This window comes from Lagopus muta, chromosome 3 (assembly GCF_023343835.1).
Source record: "Lagopus muta isolate bLagMut1 chromosome 3, bLagMut1 primary, whole genome shotgun sequence".
Classification (NCBI taxonomy): Eukaryota; Metazoa; Chordata; class Aves; order Galliformes; family Phasianidae; genus Lagopus; species Lagopus muta.
In genome coordinates, this window is record NC_064435.1 from 53,528,989 (window position 1) to 53,553,573 (window position 24,585).

Below are 24,585 nucleotides of genomic sequence, written 5' to 3' on the forward strand. Positions count from 1 at the left end.
CTACTATGAAGAAAATTGACTCTATTCCTGCTGAAATCAGGACACACCTGAAATTAACAGAAAAAAAGATCTGCACATACTGAATACTCCTGGAGGAGTCTATCATCTATCAGCAGATTCAATCCTCACTTAGATAGCACTAATCATCACTTAGCTGTTAGAAAGGTCTATTTTCTCCCCAGTGTAACGCATTACTGCAGGAGGCAAGAATTTTCATGGCAACAGTATCATTCACATTAACTTAACTGTATTGTAGGATAAGGGCCATATATGCAAGACATTTTCCAGTGAATAAAATCATCTTTAAAAATTCCACGAACCCTAAATATCTGTTAGCCTAAAGACCTGACAATATCACAAACTGTTCTGTCTAAAACAAAAGCATGTTACTTGCAAGAATATTCATTATAGCACCTCATGATGTGTGTTAGTATCACTGCTTCTGCCTCATTCAGAAGACCTGAAGGAATTTTCTTAAAATAGTCAAATGGGCATTAAAGAGAAAATCTTTCTGCCTTATCTGAAACTGTAGGATTTGGGTGGTTCTTACATTGCTTTTTAAATATATAATTACCTCATTGCTTGCAAAAAATGTTTTTTGTTTTTTTTGTTGGTTTTTTTTTGTTGGTTTTTTTTTGATCTTATGGAATTTGTGCTGAAACTTTTGAGTCTTTTGCCAAAGTGGCAGCAAAAGCAACTAAAATAGAGAAAAACAGCTGGATGCTCAGCAGTTTCACATTGCTATTTCTCCTGTGAAATCACTAGATAATATAAGAGCAATGAAACAATGCTTGGTTTAGTTTTGAAATAAATATAAAAAGTAACGCATAACCCTTTTACTAATGATATTGTAGGACTGAATCTGTTTTACATAGGTCAAGATTTCATGTATAAGGCAGAGATGTGGCTTGACTGGTACCTAAAGGAAAGTTTTATGATTCTTACTGGGAGTTGGGGAGTACCTTTGGTGGCTTCATACGTACACAAAGTGGCATGGAAAGAGCCCAAATACTTAGCCCAGTTCCTAACTTGCTTGCTCCCAAAATTTATGTATTCCACATTGGATGCCTACTGTCAAATACTTGAACAAGCACAGCACCATGTGGAATGTAGCTGTCATTCCCATCTGTTTTCTTTCACCAACTGACCTACACATCTTTTTCACATCATCACTATTTTTGGATTGTCTTTTTTTGTTTTGGACTTTTATTTTAACCTCAATGTATGGTAAAATAGCAAGAAAAATCATTCCCCACATTGCCATTGGAAAATAACACTGTAGTAGAAGTCTGTTTTTCATGGGAAGTGGGGAAAACACTAGAAGTTAAAGGTAATATAATATTTGTACTTCCTAACAGATCATTAGCTTTTTTACACTGAAAACTGATTAATAGTTCCTGCTCCATCCCTGGACAGGTTGGATGGAGCAGTCTGATCTGGTGAGTGGCAGCTCTGTCCACAGCAGGAAGTTGATACTACATGATCTTTCAGGTCCTTCCCAACCTAAACCATTCTGTGATTCAAATCCTTCTGAAATCATAGGAGTTCAGTAACAGGCAATACTGATTTTTCTTTTATTCTTTATACAGAAAAATAGTTGTCAGAATCTCAATACCGTTAATATACATTAGATTTATTACATTACTACATTAATCTAAAGATCTTTGTCATAATCACCAAGAGAGATCACAACTTGAAAATAAAATTATGTGAGAACAGAATAGCAGATGCAATAAGCTGGATCAGTGTCAAGAATGAGTTTGGTGGTCTAAATACTAAGAATCAAAATAATTTACCAATTAATTTTGGAGCTATGGGGGGGGGAGAAAAAAAGCAGTAGCAGTCCAGAGGTACAGAATAGAACTCAATACTTGCAGGGTATTAAAAAGTTTGGAATTAGTACCAGCCAGTAAAAGGAAACTTGAATTAAAAAATAATAATAATGCTGAAGCAGGTTTCTTTAGCTGCTTTATAATATATACATAATATATAAAATATACAAAATATTTAAAAGAAACTATAAAAAAGAAAAAATAAAAACAAAACAAAACAAAAAAAAGAAACAAATGTAAAATGTAAGAAGTCTATCAACAAAATTATATGTGAAAATTAATTATATGCTCCAAGACTGAAACCTTCAAAGAGCTGCACATTCTGCAGTCATGCAGTAGTTTTGAAAAGCACTGTAAATGAATATTTGCAGAACTCTTTAGACAAATGATTTGTCTCTTTAGGGTGAGTGTAGATAAATCTAGTATTAATTTTAGCACAGACATATAGATAAATGAAGATCAAAGTAAGCTCAAGGCAATTGCTATCACAGAGAACTTTCGTCATTCACCCCTAAACTTTTGTCATTCACCCCAGTTTGACTGAGAAGTTGTGACAGATATCGCTCTTCCAAATAATAATAATAAAAAGTTTATCAATTATCATATAACTTATTGAATCATTGCCAAGTAAATCTGATTGCTTAAGGATTTTTTGCTCTCATGCATGGCAAGAATGCTTCTATTTATGCTTTGCCCTTTTACTCAGTGGAAGCTGAGTAAAAAACAAGAACACCTGATCAAATTTTACTTGATTTCTCTTGATCTGGAACCATCTTTATAGCATAAAGTAGAACAAGACTCTACACATTGCAGATTCCCACTGCTTAAGTTTAAGGTCCAGTAAATAAGGTCTGCTTCTGGGTACCTTTAAAATAATTTATCCCAACAGGATGAGAACAGGATGATGAAGACACAAATCTTGCAATAGAAGACAGGTCTCTAATCTCTGATCCTTGTTATCACAATAGAGGCAGGTTTGAGTCCTGTACAAATGCTCGGACATCAATAGGCCTACAGAGATGCTATTTCCATAACAAAGTTATGAAATGTATCTCAACTGCAATTAATATGTAGTATGGATGAAGTCTAATGTCATTTTGATTTGGCTTCAGTGGAGATACAATGTCATCCACAAAATGTCTCATGCACACAGCATATTTTATGACTATATTCAAGGAATAAAATGCTACTAGTTCGTAATATAAATCATTTCAGGTATGACCATACCAAGGTGACCTAACTTCAATGCTTTTGAATGTAGTTTTATAGATAGTGATCTTATCATCATTAAAGAAATAAAGAATAAGTATATGAAAATAATGAGGGCTCAGTTTCTTTACAATAACTTTTGTTGCTATGAAAGATCCACTTTCTCCTGCTGCTGAAGAGACATTCGTTTCTAACATTTGATTCTTTCCTTTTTTATTGTTTAGCTAAACAGAAAAATCCAGACTAAAGTCATCCTGCTGTGCTTCTATAGTGCTATTCAAGATACGATAAAAAATATGCCAGAGATCAGTTTTATCATCACCTGCTAGCTGCCCAGCTACATGAAAAGTAAGATATATTTATGTTTTAAAAGTCCCAGAGAAGCTGAAAAGGAAGATAATACCATAAATTCCCAAATACAAAATAAAGACTTCAGTGAAAATTGCTGCCAGCTCTGCTGCATTGAACTTCTAGCAGTACTATTCTGACACAGATACAGTGGATGCTTCCTTCTGGGAAAAGTGCAAGCAATTAATATATGTTTAAAGCAGATTTATCAATAAATATTTTTTTACTGAGATTCAGGAATAAGAAAGCATGCTAAAAGTATTTAGAAAATCTGTCTAATCTATTGATTAGCCTCCAGTTTTGTATGTTTCTTCTCCCTAAGAAGAATGTGAAGTTATTAAATACTATCCCAATAATCCTGTTAAATCACTTTGTAAGTCAATAGTTAGTTGTTAATTTTCTGGGGCATTGTCTCAGAGTTAGGGCAAGCAGATAACCAGAAGTGCAAATACAGGCAATTTGCATTTGACTTTCAAACAAACTGACAGGTGAACCCTATATAAAGGATGTTTCAGAGATTAAATTGGCACTTAAAGTCTAGCTGATTTAAGCCTTATATTCAGAATTAATTTGAGCCACAAGTTTCTGACTGGTGTTAAATTAGACCCAGGCTAATTTTATACTAGTCAAAAATCTGGTGTGAAATTAACCAGGGTCTAATTTAACATAAGTACTTTCACTACAGGAGCAATTCATATGTTTCAGTCTAACTTGAAAGCATTACAGTTTCAATCCTATTACAATTTCTTTATATACATATATATATGTGTGTGTGTATAATAAGGTCATCTTTTATGAAAGAGCAGAGGACCTTAGAGCTCAAATATATTCTGCTTCTATTTAACCAATCATTTTAATAATGCTCCTTCATGTACCAAGAAATAGTGATATAAAGAAAAGCAAGCATATGTTCTTCATTTAAAAGAAGGCATATTCAGAGGATAATTACAGTTTGCAGTACACAAAACACAGTGTTCCTTAAAATTCTTACTCACTAGTTTCTGTGGCTGTAACAGTTATGTTGTGCCAAGAAGTTTTCTCTCGGTCCAGAGGTTCAGTTGTAATGATTGTTCCATTGTGTTCATTGATGCTGAACAATCTCTTTAAATGCATGCCTTGGACAATAGAATACCTGCATTAAAATAAATTAAAAAAAAAAAAAAAGAAAAAAAAAAGGGAGAGATTCCCTGATACTGAAAATCCCTATCAGAAACAGGGACATATAAAGCTACTGTCAGATGAGAAAACAGAACCGTGCATATATACATATAAATGTGTGCAGCAAGAACTCAGAAATAATGAAAAATGTACACTTATAAACATTCAAAATTTACTGCTGTCGAGATCAAAGCTCTTCTTTTTATAAAACTAAATATATCTCAGATCTATATTAATATGAACTGAACCTGAATTGTATTATTCATTCTTCAGGCTCACAGCAGGGGAATGACTTTGCTGAAAAGAAACAGCGAAAGTGCCACTTGTGAAATGAATAACACTAACAGTTAAGTGGATGTATAATGGTAAATCTATTTTATCATTGTTGACATGCTCTGATGCTGAGGCAATGGGCATTATAAAGAAAGACAACTATCTATAATGAGGTGCCACCTGGGCAGGGTACAAAACCCTAAAGTAGAAGATGAATGCAAATCAGTCCACTGCTCCTGAGTTGTCACTTAAAATGCTCTGCAGGCTACTTCCATATGCAGACATGCACATGCACACATACATACCATTCAAATTGTTAAAGTCTGGTCACAAGCCAGAGATGGACTGAAAAAAGATACCAAAAGTATTGGTTCAGATGGAAAGAATATTTGCAGATATTATTCATGACATTAAAGAAGGACTATGTGTCACAACTCCAAGCAGCCAATTTCAGAGAAGAAAAATCTGATTGAAGGATTGAAAGTTCTTATCATTCCAGTTTGGAATTCACAAGTTTAATTGTTCCCTCTTTTTTTGCATTTCTAATTTTGCTTGATAAAATCTTTTTTATCATAGAATCTTATACTTGTTTGAATTGGAAGGGATCCTTAAAGATCTAGACCAACTCCCCAGCAATGGACAGGAACACTAACAGCTAGATAAGGCTTTTCAGAGCCCCATCCAGCCTAACATTGAAAATCTCCAGGAACAGTGTTTCTACCACCTCACCGGGCAACATGTGCCAGTGCTTCACCATCCTTACTGTAAAAATAGCTTCCTTATACTCAATCTAAATCTCCCCTTTTATCTCTTACTGGAACTTAAGACTCTAGCTCAGATTATGTGTCTGCATTCTGATAAGTATCTAACATTTTAATAGTTATTTTTTAGCATGTTTGGAAAATCACTAAGAGAATAAATTAAGAAATCTCATAACAAAACCATTTATAATATTTTTCATTTAAGCCAAAGGCTTATCTTTTAGAAACTTCTGCTTTAGCAGCTCATAATTCAATATTATTTAAATTATATATATATATATAAAAATTATATATATATATATATATATATATATATATATATATATATATATATATAATTTATAAGTATATTCCTCATCCTCTGCATCCAAAGCTTGCTGGAGGTTTTCTGATACAGTTTCTCTTGGATGTTTTTTGTTTTGTTTTGTTTTGTTGTTGTTATTAATCTGATTAATCACTGATAATTGTTAGAAAATCAATGTTGGATGGATTTTAGTTATTTTTTTTTTTATAATTGATGTACTTCTTTTATTACTGCGTTTTTTGTTGCATACCTTTGCTTTCTTTATTTAAAAACTAGGGTCCTGATACAACACAGCCAGTTTCCTATATTTTAAGTACCTGTCATTACTTATAATAGCAACAGTTTCAAAATTAGATTAACGGCTATATGTTAGGTGCTGTATTTTAAAGTAATTCAGCTATGCAGTGCATGTTTTGCTGCACTGGGGCTACTCAGACACATCCACTTCATAGTGAGTTTTATCAAACTATTTCAGATTCAAAAGTTGCACTCTGTTTACATGTTACTGGAGATTCTGCAATATCAGGCAATATCATCTAAATGAACCATGTCTCATTTCTTTGAAGAAAAGTACTTTTTTATTATTCTAATTTAATGTAGCTTGTTTAATAAGTACCAGTAAATTAATATGAAAACATAGCTTTGCACTGACGATTCAGCCTGGAGAAGAGAAGGCTGCGGGGTGACCTCATTGCAGCCTATCAATACCTGAAGGGAACCTACACCCATGAGGGGAGTAAACTCTTCAAAAGGGCTGACAACAGCAGGACTAGGGGAAATGGTTTTAAGTTGAAGGAGGGAAGATTTAGGTTGGATGTTAGGGGGAAGTTCTTTACTAGGAGAGTGGTTAGGCCCTGGAACGGGCTGCCCAGGGAGGTTGTGGATGCCCCGTCCTTGGACGTGTTTAAGGCCAGGTTGGATGGGGTCCTGGGCAACCTGATCTGAATGTGTATGTTTGGTGGCCCTGCTAGGCAGGGGGGTTGGAACTACATGATCCTTGGGGTCCCTTCCAACCCGGGTGATTCTGTGTGATTCTGTGATTCTTCTGAATACGTGTATTTGATTTTGCCATTGAGAACCTAATAAGTTAATCTACATGCCATAAATTATTTTGTATGTCATTCATTTGTCCCTTAATGCTAACTTCTTTAAACCACTGAGTACAGTAATGTCAAGTAACACAATAAGCAATTTTTAATTATAAACCCAATTTTAAAGATTAATTACCTGTTTTCTCCCTTAAGAAACAGCATAATTTGTAAAATTAAAAGCCTGGAGGATTCTTTTTATATAATATCTCTTTGTGGTTATAGTAGCTGATGTAGGGAATTGGTAAATTTTGATCATGTTGAGGTGAGAAGATGCCAGTGGAGTTGTTCTGTGTCTTCCTCCCAGCAATGAAACCATATCTACGTATCTCCAGAGTTTTGGAAAATAGACTGGAACACCTCCATGCACTTACAGGTTTGGTTGAGGTACCCTGGCTCTTCTGTAATGCATGCCCTCTTCCAGGCCAGTATTTAATCTATTGCCCTATCACAAAATCCTCTTAAAATGCACGAAGCTATTTTATTGTTATTTTGGGTAGGGATCAAGATTTAACCTAGAATAATCCTGGTTATCACAATGAAAACACGATGAAACATGAACCAAAATAAGGAACACAAATCGCCTTGGTAGCCTTTGGAAATACTATGATTATATTTGAGACATGTTTAGATTTTGAATTAGGTACCTGACTGGGCTGTCATCATTGTCCAGATCTCTTGCAGATACAGTTCCTACCAATGAGCCACTTACAGCTCCTTCAGCAATCTCCATCACATAGCTCTCCGAAGTGAAAACTGGAGGTTCATCAGCATCTACCACACTGATTTGTACAATAGTTATGTCTTCAAATGGTCCTTCTTTCAGGAAATGGTCATCAATGTACCTGTTTACAGCTTTTACTCTAACACTATGTTTCCTCTTGCTCTCATAATCCACTCTCTGTAAAGAAAGAAAATGAAAGATATTTCCTTTTTTCACATATGAGTTAAAATAGAAATCCACAAGCAGCATGAAAAGAAGTACAAAATAATGCTGCTTTTCTGGGGGAGTGTTTTAAAGGTAGATAATTCTAAGATTTTTTAAATGTAAATAATATTTATTTTATTTTAATAATTAATAATTATTTTATTTAATTTGTATTAATTTTATTACAATTTAACTGTATAACGCCGTTGTTTGGTTCAAATGTAGGCCAGTTTTAACATTACCATTGAACAACACTGTAAATAGGTCTTTCAATAGACAAGAAAAACACCTTCTATAACATGGTTATATAATTATTTTTACTGTCAGTATGTTCTGAAATCTGAAAATAAAAGGCAAACAAGTGACAACAAAACTCTCCCAAAACTCTCTTCTGGAAAAAAAAAAAATTCCAGAATTTTAACAAACTTAAATTAGGAAAACAAACAAACAAACAAAACAAAACAAAACAAAAAAAAAAACCCACAAAAAACAGCAGTAACAACAAAAAATGTAAAAACATTCAGTTCTTCAGGCTCCTGAATTTCACTAGTAACATTATTTCAGATGAAGTGTCAGGTGGCCTGGAATGTTTCCTCTGCAAAATAAATCACATTGTATCACACCTGTGAAGTATCTTACTTCATAAATAGCATAGTAATGTATTTAGTGCATTTTTAAAGCTATGCAATTGCAAATAAAATCCTCTTTCTACATTCTTTCTATAGCTTCTTTCTTCACTGAAGTTTAAGAGGAATTGCTGTGTTTATTTTAATGATAAAGGTTTCACAGATGATGCAAAGAAGAGATTGAATATATTGTCTCAATGAGGTACACTGTGCTGCACCTCAAGGAATAGCATTAAGATATTTCGGCTGCCAGCATTTTATTTAGTGGCTACATGAATGAGACAAAAAGAAAACAGAAGGAAAAAGATGTTTTTGTTTTATCCCTCTAATATTCCAGTCAAACCACATTGCCTGAAGAAAGGAAAATAAAAATAAAAATAAAAATAAAAATAAAAATAAAAATAAAAATAAAAATAAAAATAAAAATAAAAAAAATAAAAATAAAAATAAAAATAAAAATAAAAATAAAAATAAAAATAAAAATAAAAATAAATTGGTAGAATACAAAAGAACAGGCATTTTATTTAATATATTTCTTGTTTGAGGAAGATCTTCCCCATATTTATGTATTTTTCAAATTGCTACTGAAATCTCACCTTTTTTAGTAAGATAATTCCTTCCTGAGTTTCCCTGTCAGTAATGATGCCAAAAACATCTGAACTGTCTTCCTCAATGAAATAGTTCATGGCTGCATTCTCCCCTATGTCGCTGTCTTCTGCCAGGAGTCTGCCTACAGTAGTGCCCACAGGAGCTTCCTCAGAGACGTTCAAATAGTAGAGTCCTAAGGAAAAAATACTGACACAGCTCAGTGATCCATCATGGTTAATAGCTACTGAGGCTATGATAGCCTGGGGCTCATAGAGAACTGGGGAAAGTCCTCAGCTTTTACTAGAGCAATGTACCTAACCCAACGATGGATGGACCCCACAGGCAAGGTGAGACAGACTTTCATCCTACTAGTCTTTCTCTCTGAGTTCCATTTTAGTTGTAAATAAAAGGCTTAGGAGAATCAGCTATAGCAAGTTGAAAAAACAGCTACATTTTATTAGTTTCTCCCACTAGCCCATTTAAATGACTGCAAGAAACTACCTGGACAGGCAGTCACATCATTTGTCAAAAAGGTTACAGTATCTGCTAGGAAAAATAACTAAATAAATAAATAAAAATGAAGAGAGCAGAGAACGAAAGTTCTTGAAAATTGTACTTAGAATCCTGTTGCTGAGATATTAAGCATAGGTAGGGAAATTATATGGAAAACAGATTAGTAAGTAAGTAATTTGTCTCCAAAGCCTCATGAAAAATACAGCAAAGTATAGTCTTTTGATAGTGATGGGTTTTCTGTTTCTTTGTCGTTGGTGTTTGATTATTTTTTGTCCAGTTGTTTTTTGTTTGTTTGCTTTTTAAATCTTTAATGCTGAAATCAAAGCACAGACTTGTGCAGAGAACATTTATAATTTAACTTAATAGGGCTATGGTAGATCTAAATTTTCCCATGTCTTCAACTATTGTAGCCTACACTCACTCTGCTGAAATTTGGGTGGATTATCATTGACGTCAGAGAGGTTGATGGTAACAGTGGCCGTTGTTGAAAATGCTCCTGCTTGTCCAACCATATCTTTGGCCTGGATGACAACCAAATACTGATCTTTTGTTTCTCTGTCCATTTGGGAAGCCATTCTGATGACTCCTGAAAATGAAAAGCATATTTTTAGGTCCCTAACATATAATACTTATGATTTTTCCCAAAGCTGTCCATATAATACAGGTTTAAAATCCACCTTTGAACACAGTCCAATTTTATATGGCCAATTCTAGGCTATGCTTATGGCAACATCTACAGAGTGTTTAAGATTCATTCTGTATGCTTAGAATTCAAGGGAACAGAACATACCATATATCTTATATATCATATGTAAGCACCTTTCTTTCCCAGAAATCACAATTTTGAAGGGTGATTTTGATTCCTCCAACACAGAGGTAGAAACAGTCATACAGTGAATCTTGGATCTGTTAACCCAGAAGTTTTTCTGGGTTGACTTGTTGGATGAGGTATTCAGAATCCAGCTCTTTTCTTTAGCAAGGTAATTTCCTAACTTTAGTTTATTAGGAATTATAGAAATTTATTGTTGATTCTCTAAAGAGATATAAATATTGTCAGCTTCCTTTGGGAAATGAAGTGTTCATTTTTTTTAAGTGTAGGACTTATGCAAAGATGTAAAAACAAGGTGGTATCAGTTGATATTTTTGCTGAAATGAGGAAAGAAATTCTGGCTTTCATCCATTTTATGTTAGTTTATGATTTCTTGAGGTGACAAGATCATTCTCTATTACCTGTCTTTGGCTCCACAGAGAAATAAGGCTGACCCTGAATGAGACTGTAAAGAAGCCGGGCATTATTCCCATAAGAAGGATCATCACCATCTGTAGCTGTTACCTGTGTAACAGAAGTACCTCAAATAAAAATAAAATATAAAAAAAAAAAAAAAAGGAAAGAGAATAGATTATTATCCATGTAAAAAGCACAGCAGAATCAATCTGCAAAGACTTCATCTTTGACAGAGAGCTGGCTATATCCTATACACAAGAATGAGAATGAACTTATGGGGTCTTTAGGCATGACTACCTTTCAAAAGCAAACATTCATTGTACTGTCACTTAAGGTAACCTTTATTTTTATCTCTTTTTTCGTCGCATAACTCCTGCACAAGAACACAGATAATCAGTTATAATCATCAAACCAGAGAATGGCTTGAGCTGGAAAGGATCTCAAAGATCTCTAAATTCCAACCCCAGTGGCACAGACACAAGTGCCAGCTGCTGAATCAAGTATTAGATCAGATTGCCCAGTGTCCTGTCCAAACTAGCCTTAAACACCTTCTGGTATGGGGTACTCACAACATCTCTGGGCAACCTGTTCCAGCACCTCACCACTTCTCAGTAAAATTTTTCTTATCAGGAAAACAGGAAATCAAGCTTCTTTCCAAAAATTCTCTAGCAGTTATTCATATACTTGTGTCTGCTTATAGCTGCAATATAGCTTTAGTACATTTATGTTAGAGGAGAAAAGAAGAAATGATGGATTGCAAGGAAATAGATCTGAAGCACCTTTTTATGGCAAATTCATACTTAATTTTTTTTTTACTAGTAAAACTTATATATTCAATTCTGAACTTACTATTATAGAATTGAATAAGATTTTCACATAGAAGGGTGTGCTGAACATGGCAAATGAAATGTTTTTATTATTTTCAAAAGTATTCATACTTTCCATTTACTATTAATTTAGTCAGCAGCATTCCAAGTGGCTCTGTAGTGCATGCTAACTTCCCTCAGAGTGGAGGTACACTAAGATGTTATTCATACCCTAAGATGTTCTTCATTACTAGCAACTTTTGGAGTAATATATCCTTCAAAATAGCTATAACACCAAACTTCTAACATGCATGTATTAGCTGTGTGTCATATATATGTATATCACTCCCTCTTGCTTTGGAGAAACATTAAAATGTCAGACTGTTATTTAATTGAGAAACATACATACCTCAGAAATAGCAGTATTTTTTAACAAAACCAACAGATAAAGAAAACAGAAACACTCAGTTACACAGCTGTTACGTGGAAAACTATTCTAATACCGGAAATTCAATCTTTACGACATGTTAGCATGACTATAATGAAGTTGTTTTGAAAGACATGGATTGACAAGCACTGTGGATAATACAGTAAGTACAGCCTGTTATATAGCCTATAAATGCAGTTTTTTTCTGCTAAAGAAACCTTGGAACAAATGATTAAATTCAGAAATCTATGTATTTACAGCACCACATTTAATAAATTTTCTAATTTCTTAGAAAGATGGGACAAAATAAACAAAACTGATAAGTTTATAATAACAGCTGTTTGTACCTCAATCATTTAAAGATAGATTTACTTCCTATAGTTAGCATTCAAAGACAAGTTGAAACTAAAATGGTTTTTGCTGCTTCTGTGAACCCCAGACTACTTTTTTCTTGCCTATTAACTCTTTGATAGTATCACAGAAGGCAGAAGAATGGTATTTCCTCAGGAGGGCTCAGGGAGCAGGAGCGTAATGGAAAGGTGAAGCACGGAAGGGCTGTCTGGTAAAGAGGGAGCTGATCCGAAGGGAAGGAAGAAGATATGTCTCCTGTATTAGGAGGAAGTTGATTGTAAAACTGGGGCTAAAAGAGTCCACACAAGTAGGGGCTATGATTTCTCATATTGTTTGTGAACAAATACCTCATAATCAATACATAAAGATTTAAATATTGACTACGAACTGAGCATAAGAAAAATGTTATGCAAAGTTTGAAATTTTTTTTCCCTAGTTTTTAATCTTTCACTACCATGAAGCCTGTATTGCTTTATGAAATTAACTCACATCAAACAAAGTCATTTGCTGAATGGAGCTATGTTTTTACACAGACATTTGTGTATGGATGACAGAAATTAAAGAAGTAATATTATCTCCCAATAACCATGGATGGGAGAAAATGAATCAGAATAGATAATATATTGAGAAAAAAAATCAGTTATCATTTTTTTATCTAAAAAATACAAAAGTCAACTCTTGACATTGAAGATATGAAATTATATAAATGAGAATCTAATTATGACAAATATTATGAAAATGGATATGATGCCATAGACATTAACTAAATATGCTTGAAAGTTTCCAAACATGCATTTTCTGAATGTTTGGGTATAACACTGGTATAAAGTTTAGCCCAAAATACATACTGTATGTACACATAAGTGTCTTAAGCTACATAGTAAACATATTTACACATTCTGCACTTTTCATTAGGATCTACCTGATGCAAGCAACATTTTTCCAATTGCTGTATAAGATTTTTCTTTCTATTCCTGAATCCTTGATTTTACTCCTTTTGCATAAAACATAATTTTGCCAATAATACATTGCAGCCTATTAGAAAAAATTGGAGGGTACTCATATAGAATCACAGAATCATGGAACGGTTTGGAATGAAAAGGACCTTTAAGATCATCTAGTTCCAACCCTCTGCTATAGGCTGAGACACAGTAGTTACTCATTTTTTGTAACTAGAGCTTGAAATCTCCCAAAACACTACGTACTGATTAGTGACTGCATCTGACTCAACCGTTCCATCAGACATACTGCATTTGTACAAGTTTAACAGCTATATGGGAGGCATTTAATGTAAAACTGTGCCAAACGCCTGAGGAAAACTGCAGATCTATACTCTCAGAAGAGAGTCCATTTGCTAACACACTGTTCATTTACAGTGACACCTGCATACAAAATCCTAATAAAATTTAGTGCTGAAGATAAAAGAGAGGTAAGAAAGAAGTAAAATGTATTCTAATTTGTTTTCTCTTGAATACATGTACTGATATTTTTACGTAAATTTAGGTAAAATTATCTATGCCTGTTTTTGGTTTTTCTATGATTCTCTGAGGCAAGTAATACCCAATCAGCTGTGAATTATTTTCTCATTGCTTTCTTACTTCCAGACAAAATGCTCAGTAACTATGGACTGTTTTTCAAGTTTTGTCTATGTTTTCAAGTAAATGAGTAGAAGATTCCAGGTCAAGTACCACTGAGCTGAACAGCTGCTGGAGACCTCCACAATAGTGCAAAATCAAGGCTCAACAGAACTATGCAATTTAAACTCTTTCCAATCTATGTGCTTGCTATGCAAAAGAAGGTAACATTTTACTAGAAGAAAAGCAGTGACGTAACTGTTGTAGTGACATAACGGGGCAAGGCTTTACTGAGCACGGGGAAGGGGAGATGTTGTAGTAGGCGCTAACGGGGCATTGGGATGTGACGCGATAGGACCTTCCCCTGCTCTGTGACAAAATTATGATGCATGCTTTAGGGGCGTAGACAAAGCACGTAGGATATATAAGCCGCTGTTTAGTTACAATAAACACCATTTGCTTCATCCTCCTATTGGTGTCTGTGTCACTATGGCCCTAGCGAGGGGAGATCTCTAGCCCCTGGCGGACCGGACCTTGGAGATGGGGACAACACGTAACAAGCCACTGTGATACTGATGATGCAAACTTGGTTGGTTATTGTTTCCATCTGTTTAGAAGTTAGAAATTTTCTTCTAAAGATTAATACCTTAGTATACACACCAAAAAAGTTTCATTTCAGAAGTACAGCAACTGTCCTTGGAGAAGCAGGGAAACTGAGCTCAGAGAGGATTTCATGACATGCCTCGACATTTCCACATATTGGATGTGACCACTGTTAAGGTGCATACATCACTCTACCTATACTCTCTGCTCTTGCGAGACCCCATCTAGAGTACTGCATCCAGTTCTTAGGCCCCCAACACAAGAAGGACATGGAACTGGTGGATCAGGTCCAGAGGGGGGCCACAAAGATGATCAGAGGGCAGGAGCACCTTCCCTATTATGAGGACAGGCTAAGAGAACTGGGACTCTTCAGCCTGGAGAAGGCTCCAAGCAGACATGATAGTGGCCTTCCAGTATCTGAAGGGGGCGTACAGGAAAGCTGGGGAGGGACTTCTTCTAAGTGCACATAGTGACAGGACAAGGTGAAATGGTTTTAAACTGGAAGATGGTAAACTAGATATTAGGAAGAAATTCTTTACTGTTAGGGTGGTGAGACATTGGAACAGGTTGCCCAGAGAGGCTGTGATTGCCCCCTCCCTGAAATCATTGAAGGCTATATATAGCAGGAGGTTGGAACTAGATGATCTTAAAGGTCCCTTCTAATCCAAACTATTCTATGATTTAAGACGACAGATATGCCAATGACATTAATTTGTCACTGTGTTTGTTTAACCCGGGTAGGTTGCTGAATACCACACAGCTGCTTTCTCAATCCCCGATCTCAAAGGAGCAAGGGAAGAAAATACAATTAAAAGAAGATCATGAGTTGAAATAAGGACAGGGAGATCACTCACTGTTTACCATCACAGGAAAAACAACTCTGGGTAGAGAGATTAATGTAAATTATTGCCTAGCAGACTAGAGGAGTGAGAAACTAAAAGCAAATTAAAAACATTCCCTACATCCACTTTCTTTTACCTCCTTTTTCCAGTTGGTGCAAATGGAGGCTGCAATCAGTCCATACATAACACTTTGTTTTTGTTGCTCCTCCATGATCACTCTGCCTCCTCTCTAAGTGGGTCCCACTCAAAGCATGCCATCCCTCCTGAACTGATCCCATGTGGATTTCCCACAGGCTGCAGTTCTTCCAGCATTTCTCCAACATGGCTCTGTAACACAGGGCCCACCCTTCAGGCATTGCTCCACCCTGGGTTATTCCTATGGGGGTGCCCACGAGCTGTGCTTCCCTCAGGCCTCATCCGCCTCTGCCTCATGGGCTCCTCCATGGCTGCACAAGCAGATCTGCTCCATGCAGCGCCCATGGGCTGGAATGGGACAGCCTGCTCCTCTGTGGGCTCCTAGGCTGCAGGGAGCTGCTGCTGTGTGCCTGGAGCTCCTCTTGCCTTCCTTCTGCACTGACGTTGTTGCCTGCAGGGCTGTTCTCTCATATCTCTCACCCTGTCTCCCAGCTGTTATAGCACAGCGGTTTTTCCCTTTCTGAAATCTGCTCTCCCAGAGCATACCCAGCATTGCTCACAGTTCAGTTCTTGACAGTGCATCCCTTTTGGAGCAACTGGAGCTCTGATTTGAAATGGGGCAAATGAACCTTCCTTGGCTTCAAAGCTGCATAAATACAACAGGTATATACTAGTATCTAGAAGGAAGAAGTAGATACAAGAATAACCTTGGAAATAACTATGGTATTAGTGCTAGAGGCCAAACACAAAAGGAGTGTAGAAATTATTTCGGATTCCACAGGACTTAACTAAATTAATGCCATACAATGATTGACTGAAAATCTGTGAGTTTCAGTACAGGTTTTGGGATGCTGTAGGATGCTGTCTTATTTTTAACCCATTATGAGAAATTACGTAATATTACATTTCAGTTAAATCTTTGTAATAATCTTATAGAAATATTAAAAATAGAAAGGGCTTTGCAATTTCATTAGTCTTATGCTGAACTGACACAGTACTTGTATTTTAGGAATTTAAACATGTGGTAGATGATAGGAAATTAGCTAAATACTGCTGAACCTTCTATTTTTAGGTTTTCAGATTATAGGCAACTCAAGTCAATACAGACTGAGATGTTGTACCTGTCAACAGCTTATTGTTGATTTTAGGTGAAAAACAGAGGTGCATGTGAAAATATTACTGTTCTTTGCCAGGCATACCACCTTGATATACTTATGTGAATAGTTACAGATCTGGGTGAATGTCAGTTGAGCCATATTAAAGTATCAACTACTTTAAAGTCATTTTTATAAGAGACAGAATGTCTAATAAATAACTCATTATCACTTAAAAAAAAAAAAAAAAAAAAAAAAGAAAAAAAAAAAAGGAAAGAAATTGTTATCAGAATCTTAAAATCTGTGTAATTCCAGATAAAAACACCCAGCTAATTCTAGACTATAAACCATGTTTTTTAATATCATAGAATCATAGAATGCCTTGGGTTGGAAGAGACCTCAAGGATCATCAGGTTCCAATCTTACTGCCACAGGTAGGGTTGCCAGCCTCTAGATCAAGTACTGAATCAGATTGCCCAAGGTCCCATTCAATCCAGCCTTGAAAACTTTAGGAATGGGGCACCCACAACCTGTTCTGACATCTCACCACTCACAGTAAAAAACTTCTCCCTGACATCTAATCTAAATTTCCTTTCCTTTCTTTCAAAACCATTCTCCCTTGTCCCATCTCTATCTACCCATGTAAAAAGTTGATTCCCCTCATGTTTATAAATACCCTTTAAATGTCATGATGAGGTCTCCCCACAACCTTTTCCAAGCTGAACAAGCCTGGTTCCTGCAGCATATCTTCATAGGAGAGGTGCTCCAGCCCTCTAATGGTCTTTGTGGCCCTCCTCTGGACCCTCTCCAAAAGCTCTACATCTTCCCTGTGTTGGAGACATTCAAGAAATGTAGAAATGTGACGCTGAGCAACGTGATCAGTGGGCAGCACTGGTGGTAGGTAGACAGTTGGATTAGATCTTAGAGATCTTTTCTAACCTTAATGATTCAATGGTTCTATGGTTGGAGGCCTCAGAGTTGGGCAAAGTACTCCAGCTGGGACTTCACAAGGGCAGAATAGAGGGGGGTTGTCACCTTCCTTGCTGGCCACCTCTCTTCCAATGGAACCCAGGATATCATTGGCCTTCCAGACTGCAAGCAGATGGTGCTGGCTCATTTTTTCATGTACCAGGACCCCTAAGTCCTTCTCAGCAGGGATGGTCTCAAGAAGCTCTTTTCTCAGTTCACATACATATCTGGGATTATCTTGAATCAAGCTGAAAACCTTGCACTCTGCTTTCTTGAACCTCATTAATTCACAAGGGCCAAACTTTAAAGTTTATCAACTTCCTTCTGGATGCATACGTTCCTTTTGCTGTATCAACTACACTTCTCAGTTTGGTGTCATCAGCAAACTGCTGAGGGTACAATTTTATTATGAGCGCATAAAAGAACTGCAAAGAATTCTGACAAAATGTCCATCTTCTCGCCTCTAAACTTGAGGCAAAAAGGCCACAAGTGCCCTCTGAACCACTAACAAGTCATTTTAGAAAATTATTTTAGTAAGAGCTCAAATGCAGATGTCATGAGAAAAAAACTATTCTGCCTGAATGGAAGAAAGTAGCAGTGAAGAAACAATGTAACAAGTAGTACATTGTGTAAAGCAGGGTTACCAGGAAATAAGTTGATTAAATGGACATCTTTTGCAACTATTGCAGGTAGTAAATGTGAACTACTGCTTCGCAGCAGGAATTAAGACACTAACCTCTCTTTTAATTAAACTCCAAAAGTGAGTATGTCTGGCTTGGAAAAGCTATCCAGAATGACAGAAGATGATTAAATTTACAGCTCCTTGTGAAAGATTCACTGAAACTATCGTAAAAGTTGGATAATGCTGAATGAAACATGTTTTGTTACCCAATGCTATTAAGTTAATGTGCTCATTAATTCATACAATTTCAAGTAACACAATATTAAATTTTCTTTTCATAGAAATAACCAAGAGATAAAAGTAGGAATTTAAAAGATTATTTCAGTAAGTTTGAAGAAGACAGTTATTGGGACAGTTATATAATAACAATCTACTTGTTTATGTCAGCTGCTTTCACACAAGTTTCCAGATAGATACTCCAGATCTTTTTGACATGTAGATAATGTCTTTTGACATGTAAGATAATGTCTTCCACACATGTAGAAGTGTGGAAGAACTGATCCAGAGTTTAAGTCATTGCTTTTGACATCATGATTTCAATTATTTTTTCTCATTAACTTGAAATACTACTAAATTGTCCATCATCTAATCCAAACAAAGGGAAGCTTACCAATTGGGATAGAGGCTTGGCTGTGGAAATAGGTAGGCATCATACATGATACGAGGAAGGTCATCACATCAGCCCACTTCATTCCTGTTCTGAACTCATTACTTACAGGAAGGAAACTATCCCTATATTTGGGGGAAAATCATGAGTGCTTTGATGTAAATTTGACTCTTCTCCAGTTACAATACAGTATGATTTATATTACACAGAGTATAATAAAGGTCTACTGTTTAATTGGCAAGCAAAATCAGAAGAGACTGAAGAAGGCTGCTGAGTACATTTTAGTTCATCTGAGCTTATATTTATGTGCTTAAAGAGTCAAGCAAGGTCAGTGGCCATTAAAGTTTAAGTGTATGCTATTTTTCCATCACATTGGTAGAAGCCTGAAGAGCTGACAGGTTATAACAATAGTCATACACTGAACAATTCTATAGACACTAGGGTGCTAACTTGATTAAAAAAGCAGTGAAATCTGTCTGACTAAAATCTTCCCTGCCGTACAAACTTGTTACAGTACTCTACCTATTCTGAAGTGTGATGATGTTTTTTGTTTTCTTGTTTTCCTTTTTTTTTTTTTTAATTAAGTATTTGTTTCAAGGCTGAGTCATTATAGAAAAGGCAGGTTTCTATATTCAACACAAGTATGAATCCAAAATCTGTAAAACAACTCTGAAACATGCAGGTACCTAAACATTTAAAGGCAGCAATGTTAATAGGAATTATTCACAAAATTCAGTTTAAACATATATCTCCTTAAATTTGCAATGTTGTAAAATATCATGGCTTCCTTCTCACTGAAAAGTTGTCTATGGAATATTCTATTAAGATTTTAAATGAATATAGGATTGAAATAATAATAATCAGGAAATAAAATTTTAGTTTATAGCATGCCATACCTTCAGGTGACATCTCTGGAACAGTAGCCACATAAGGTCCATCTAAGAATTGTGGTTCATGATCATTGATATCTCGAACTTTGATAATAAATTCTGAATCGGGTTCAATAGGAAGATGAGTTTTCCTATCGATTACTTGTGCTCTAAGAATGTAGAAGGATTTCTTTTCTCTATCCAGCTTTTGTCTCACATAAATTTTGCCATGTTCATTGATGAAAAAAATGCTGTCAGCTCCCTCCCCAGACAAAATATATTGTAGGCTGCCATCCTCCTTGTCTAAATCTGATTTCAGCTGTAAGTGAAAAGCAGAAAAAATATTATTATTATTTAATTCCCACATTCAGGTGGAAATAAAATTTGGAATATCAGTTTTCAGTTTTTTATGTTCTTGTTCTGCAGTAGACCCCCTCACCAGTGGACCTTCTTGGAAACTAGTATTTGAAAGGGGGCATCGTCACATTTTTACCCAGTTGTGTCTCAGTTTTAAAATACTGATATAGCTGACATATAAACATATGGTAAACCTGAAAAAGGTGCTTCAGCCACATTGGAGAGAAATGAATTAATGTTATGTATATACCTTAGCTCATTGCTTTATCAGCTTATGCTGAGAACAGTGCAAAGGTCCTTAAAAAATTATCTAAATTCTTTGTTATTACAAAAGTTAAGTGTGTCTTACGATTATTACAGAAATATATATATATGTATATATATATGTAATTTTTATACTCAGCAATACGAAGTGTAATCATCACGGAGATTGGTGTTCCAATTTTATTGTAATATTAAAAAGATGAAAAGCCATTCTGAGGTATAGGTCTGTATTATTTATTCTGAAATAAATTGACAGACATTTTCCATTTCCGTCCAGGATGATCTGCATCCTCTCTTATCTTGATAAGATGAACTTTATGATGATGATTCCTTTGATGAAGCTGAGCCCTGGAGACTAGTGTGGTCCAGCTGCATTTTTTTACATCAATAAAATATTAATGTTAACGATATGCAACAGCACTTCTGTGATGGCAGGGACTGAAACACTTAGCGTGCCAGTCACCTGCAGTTGATATTTTTCCCAACATCATTTTCCACCATATCATTATTTCCCTATTTCTTTCTTGTTTTGATTTGTTGTTGTTGTTTTGTTTGTTTGTTTGTTTTAAAATTTATTTTGGGTTTTGAACAAAACATCAAAATATTTAAGAGCAAGGATAAGTACTGAATAATTCAATGTTATATATGTATATAAATATATTCAACTTGCTTCTCCTACAAAGTAGTGTGTTTTAAAAGTAAATTACATGTCTAGCTGTTCATTTAAATAACAATCCTGTTTTGCTTCATTCTTACTTTCTTATTAAACCTACAGCTCAGTGTAGACCACACTTTAGAAAAGAAATAACTGTGGCACACTTCTCTATCAGATCTACTGAAAATGTTTTGTGATAACTGCTGATGTTGTAAAAGTTTCTGCTTTTCTTTGGAAGCTGTATTTTGAATTGTATATTTGTTCAATTTTATGCATTAAGTTGACAGTTCATCTAAAATGAGTCCAGGACACTGCTCTGAGATATGAGGAACACAGTGCAGAGTTCCTGTATTGAGTCTTTCTAAGTATTCAAGCCCTAAATTTTCAGTTGATTTCCCTTAAAAACATGGAATATCATTTTTAGGGTTATGGTGTTTAAATTCTTTAACATAGAAACATCTTAAACTCCAAAGTTTTCAATTTATGTAGTTTGTTCAAAACATGGGGCGGGTTCACATTTATGTGGTGAAACCAGGAGGCAGGATCTCTCTATGAGTAGTCTGGTCCCACTTGCTAAATTTGAACAGCCATCTGAATGGCTGCATAAGGAGTTATAATATGGAATAACAATTAACAGAGACTGTCTAACACTATCATTTTGTTCACAGAGTTTCTTCTGGTCTTTATTTACTAAAAAGTCATTAGTTGATCATAGATTTTCACTTTATTTACAGAAAACAGAGTTACAGAGTTTACTGTACTCAACAGAAAGCCACAAGTAAATGTCTGATCTACAGAGCAGTTAAACTGCATTAAATAAACAATAGTTCTCAATTAAAATTCCCCACAGTTTACCTGTGTAAAATAAAAACACAATATTATTAAAGTTGTCCAGAGCTGAAAATATATTTATGAAGTTTCTTTCATGGGAGACTGTTTTTCCCAGCTACAGGAAAAGTAATAAAGATTTAAAAATGAGTATTTCTATACCTGTTCTTCTAGAACTTCTGTAGCAGTTACTTTGGAGGGGCTGAGAGAAAGTAATTGATGAATTTTGAGCACTTCACCCTTTGGGCCCAATTAAATTTTAGTGCTAGTTAATTAGCAGTTAAACTTACTTTGGTTCATTCATCTAGAATGTACCTTAAAGAAATGAAACTAGATCTCAAGATTACAATTACTTCTAGCTTGCAAAAATAAATAATAATAATAAATAATAATATGAAAGTGAACAAAAAGGGAAAATAAGAAGTAGATAAAGTCTCATTAAAACAATTATCTTAAAGAACATTTTTAAAGGAGGGTGCAAAGTAATTGCTCGTTGTACAAAAGCTACGTTAACCTAATGAACCATGCAGATTCCTGGAGTTTCTCAGTGGTAAAAGGATTTAGTATTAATCTGGTTCATTAAAAATTAATGAGGGATGAATCAGCTGCTACTTAGTGTAATAGAAGAACATTCTAAGTACTGTTTGTGAACTACACTGCAATCAGTATAGCTGCTTTGATGCAGTGCCAAAAATAGCACAAGCAAATTGCTAGATGTTGATAAACGATTCTTTAACTTTCATTCAGAAGACAGGGTGTTTTCGTTTTGGTATCTCTGTCTACTGTGTGCAGTTTTAGTTTCAGTAACTGAGTGAGCATTGTGTTTCCTTGATTGTGGAGCCAGATGACAGAAGGCATTTGACTACTACCATGACCTCTAGTGCCAGTAGTTCTTTGATCCCAAATCAGATCACAGTAATGTTGAGATGTTGTGCTGCCCAATAACAGCTACCTTAGGTCATCTTCCTTTTTCTTGATATCTCCTGGTCAGATGGTAATCAGTATGTTAGATATAACCTTGTATTATCCTGTCATTATGACTTGTCATACCTGTCCAACATACATAGGCATCGTTGAGGTCTCTTCCTCAGTTACAAAAAGTGGCTCCCATATCCAGTCACGCTTCACTCTTTGAATTGTTGTGTAAGATTGATCTGTGTTTTGAGCACTGAAGTTCTGTGTGGTTGGAGAACAAAATCGAAGTAGAACCAGTGCCAGCACAAGAGAGGGAAAAGTGGAGCAATTCATTCTGAGATCTCTTTTCAAGAAATTTTTATCTGTGGAAAAGGAAAAAAAAGAAAAAAGAAAAATCTTTGGCAAAGCATCAAATCTATCTTCCCACTTTTACTTATATATTCTGTGCTAATGTAAGACCTGATTTGCAATCTTAAAACCTCCTCCCCTCCCAGAAAGGAAAGAGCTGAAACAAAGTCTGCTTCTGATTAAATTGGGGATTCCTTAAGATGCCCTGACATGAACATCAAGTTCCCTTTATGAATATCCTACACAGGGACTTTTTAAGCAAAAAACGTCCTCCAATTAATTCATCTTCCAAATCAAACTGGGCAACTGAATTGTAGCCCAGGAATAATTTGATTGGAATAATTGTATGTTTCTGCTTAGACAAAGCTCATTTTGAACTGCAGTCACAGTACTGCCTGAAGGTTGTAGAGTACTTTGTTTTGTTCTCAATTGTCTCCGGGTTTAAACCTAACACCATTTGAAACTTAGATATCAATTTCAGGTGAGCTAGTAGTCTGATATAATAATATATAATATAATTTATATATATATATTATATATATATATATATATATATATATATATATATATAATATTATGTATACAATATATACATTTATATATAATCAATTAATAATATATATTATAATATATATATAATATAATAATTTATTATAAATTCTGACAATAAAATACTAGGGAAAGGCAAAACAGCAATGTTATGAAGTATTTATCTATATATGGACAGAGATGATGAGCATAGTTTCTGTTCCAGTTTACATATCTGAAAAATAAGGGCAAAGACACAATTTTGTAACAAATTAATAATAACAAGAACACAAAAACTTGAAATAAGCAAAGTCTTACAATTAGGAGTTGCAACACGCCGAAACATGATAGGTAAGAAACATGAACGTAGATACTTCTTAAATAGGGGCCCTTAGGACCACTTCATATATTTACTTGATTTTTTTTTTTTTTATTGCAGGATATATTTCAAAATATTTTCTTGAGGAAAACAGTTATCTCTGTCCTTTAAAATACTGTGCAGAAAAGAGAAATACCAAAAAGAAATTCCTTTGGTGTAATTAGGTGATGTCTTTGCTTGTGTTTATAGAATCAAGCAAACAATAACAGAAAAGTAGAGTAATTCATGTGAGCTCATCAAATTCATTAAAGGGAATCTTCCGAAATACATTTTTTATCTCAAGCAGAAGCCTAAACGTGATGATGTGAGTTTTGATTTGTGTGCAAGTGTTATTATGGTTGTCATGAAATTTGTCTCCCTTGTAAGCTCTTATCTTTAATCTTCCCTTAAGTTAAAGAAACTGTGTTTGTAACTAACAGCAATGCATTATTGAGCGTTAGAAAAAGGTTGGTTAAACAGCAGCATTCCTATTTTCAACTATACATATGTTCATTTGTAG

At 35.0% G+C, this 24,585-nt stretch overlaps 1 protein-coding gene across 6 annotated transcripts in view; it reads right to left on the reverse strand.

The window, feature by feature from the left end:
• The window catches only part of CDH19 (cadherin 19), a 100,885-nt gene that overhangs the window by 19,311 nt on the left and 56,989 nt on the right, over window positions 1–24,585 (reverse strand). For 5 of the 6 annotated variants that reach the window (XM_048939768.1, XM_048939765.1, XM_048939766.1 and 2 more), the window contains 7 exons: window positions 22,967–23,193; window positions 19,840–20,131; window positions 10,859–10,978; window positions 10,050–10,214; window positions 9,124–9,308; window positions 7,621–7,874; window positions 4,385–4,521 (listed from right to left, as the gene is read on the reverse strand). In XM_048939768.1, coding sequence (XP_048795725.1) covers window positions 4,385–4,521; window positions 7,621–7,874; window positions 9,124–9,308; window positions 10,050–10,214; window positions 10,859–10,978; window positions 19,840–20,131; window positions 22,967–23,164 — 1,351 coding nt within the window. In that variant the 5' untranslated portion in view covers window positions 23,165–23,193. Of the gene's footprint in view, window positions 1–4,384; window positions 4,522–7,620; window positions 7,875–9,123; window positions 9,309–10,049; window positions 10,215–10,858; window positions 10,979–18,946; window positions 19,069–19,839; window positions 20,132–22,966; window positions 23,194–24,585 lie in introns of those variants that run through there. The other variant, XM_048939770.1, reaches the window with a different exon arrangement.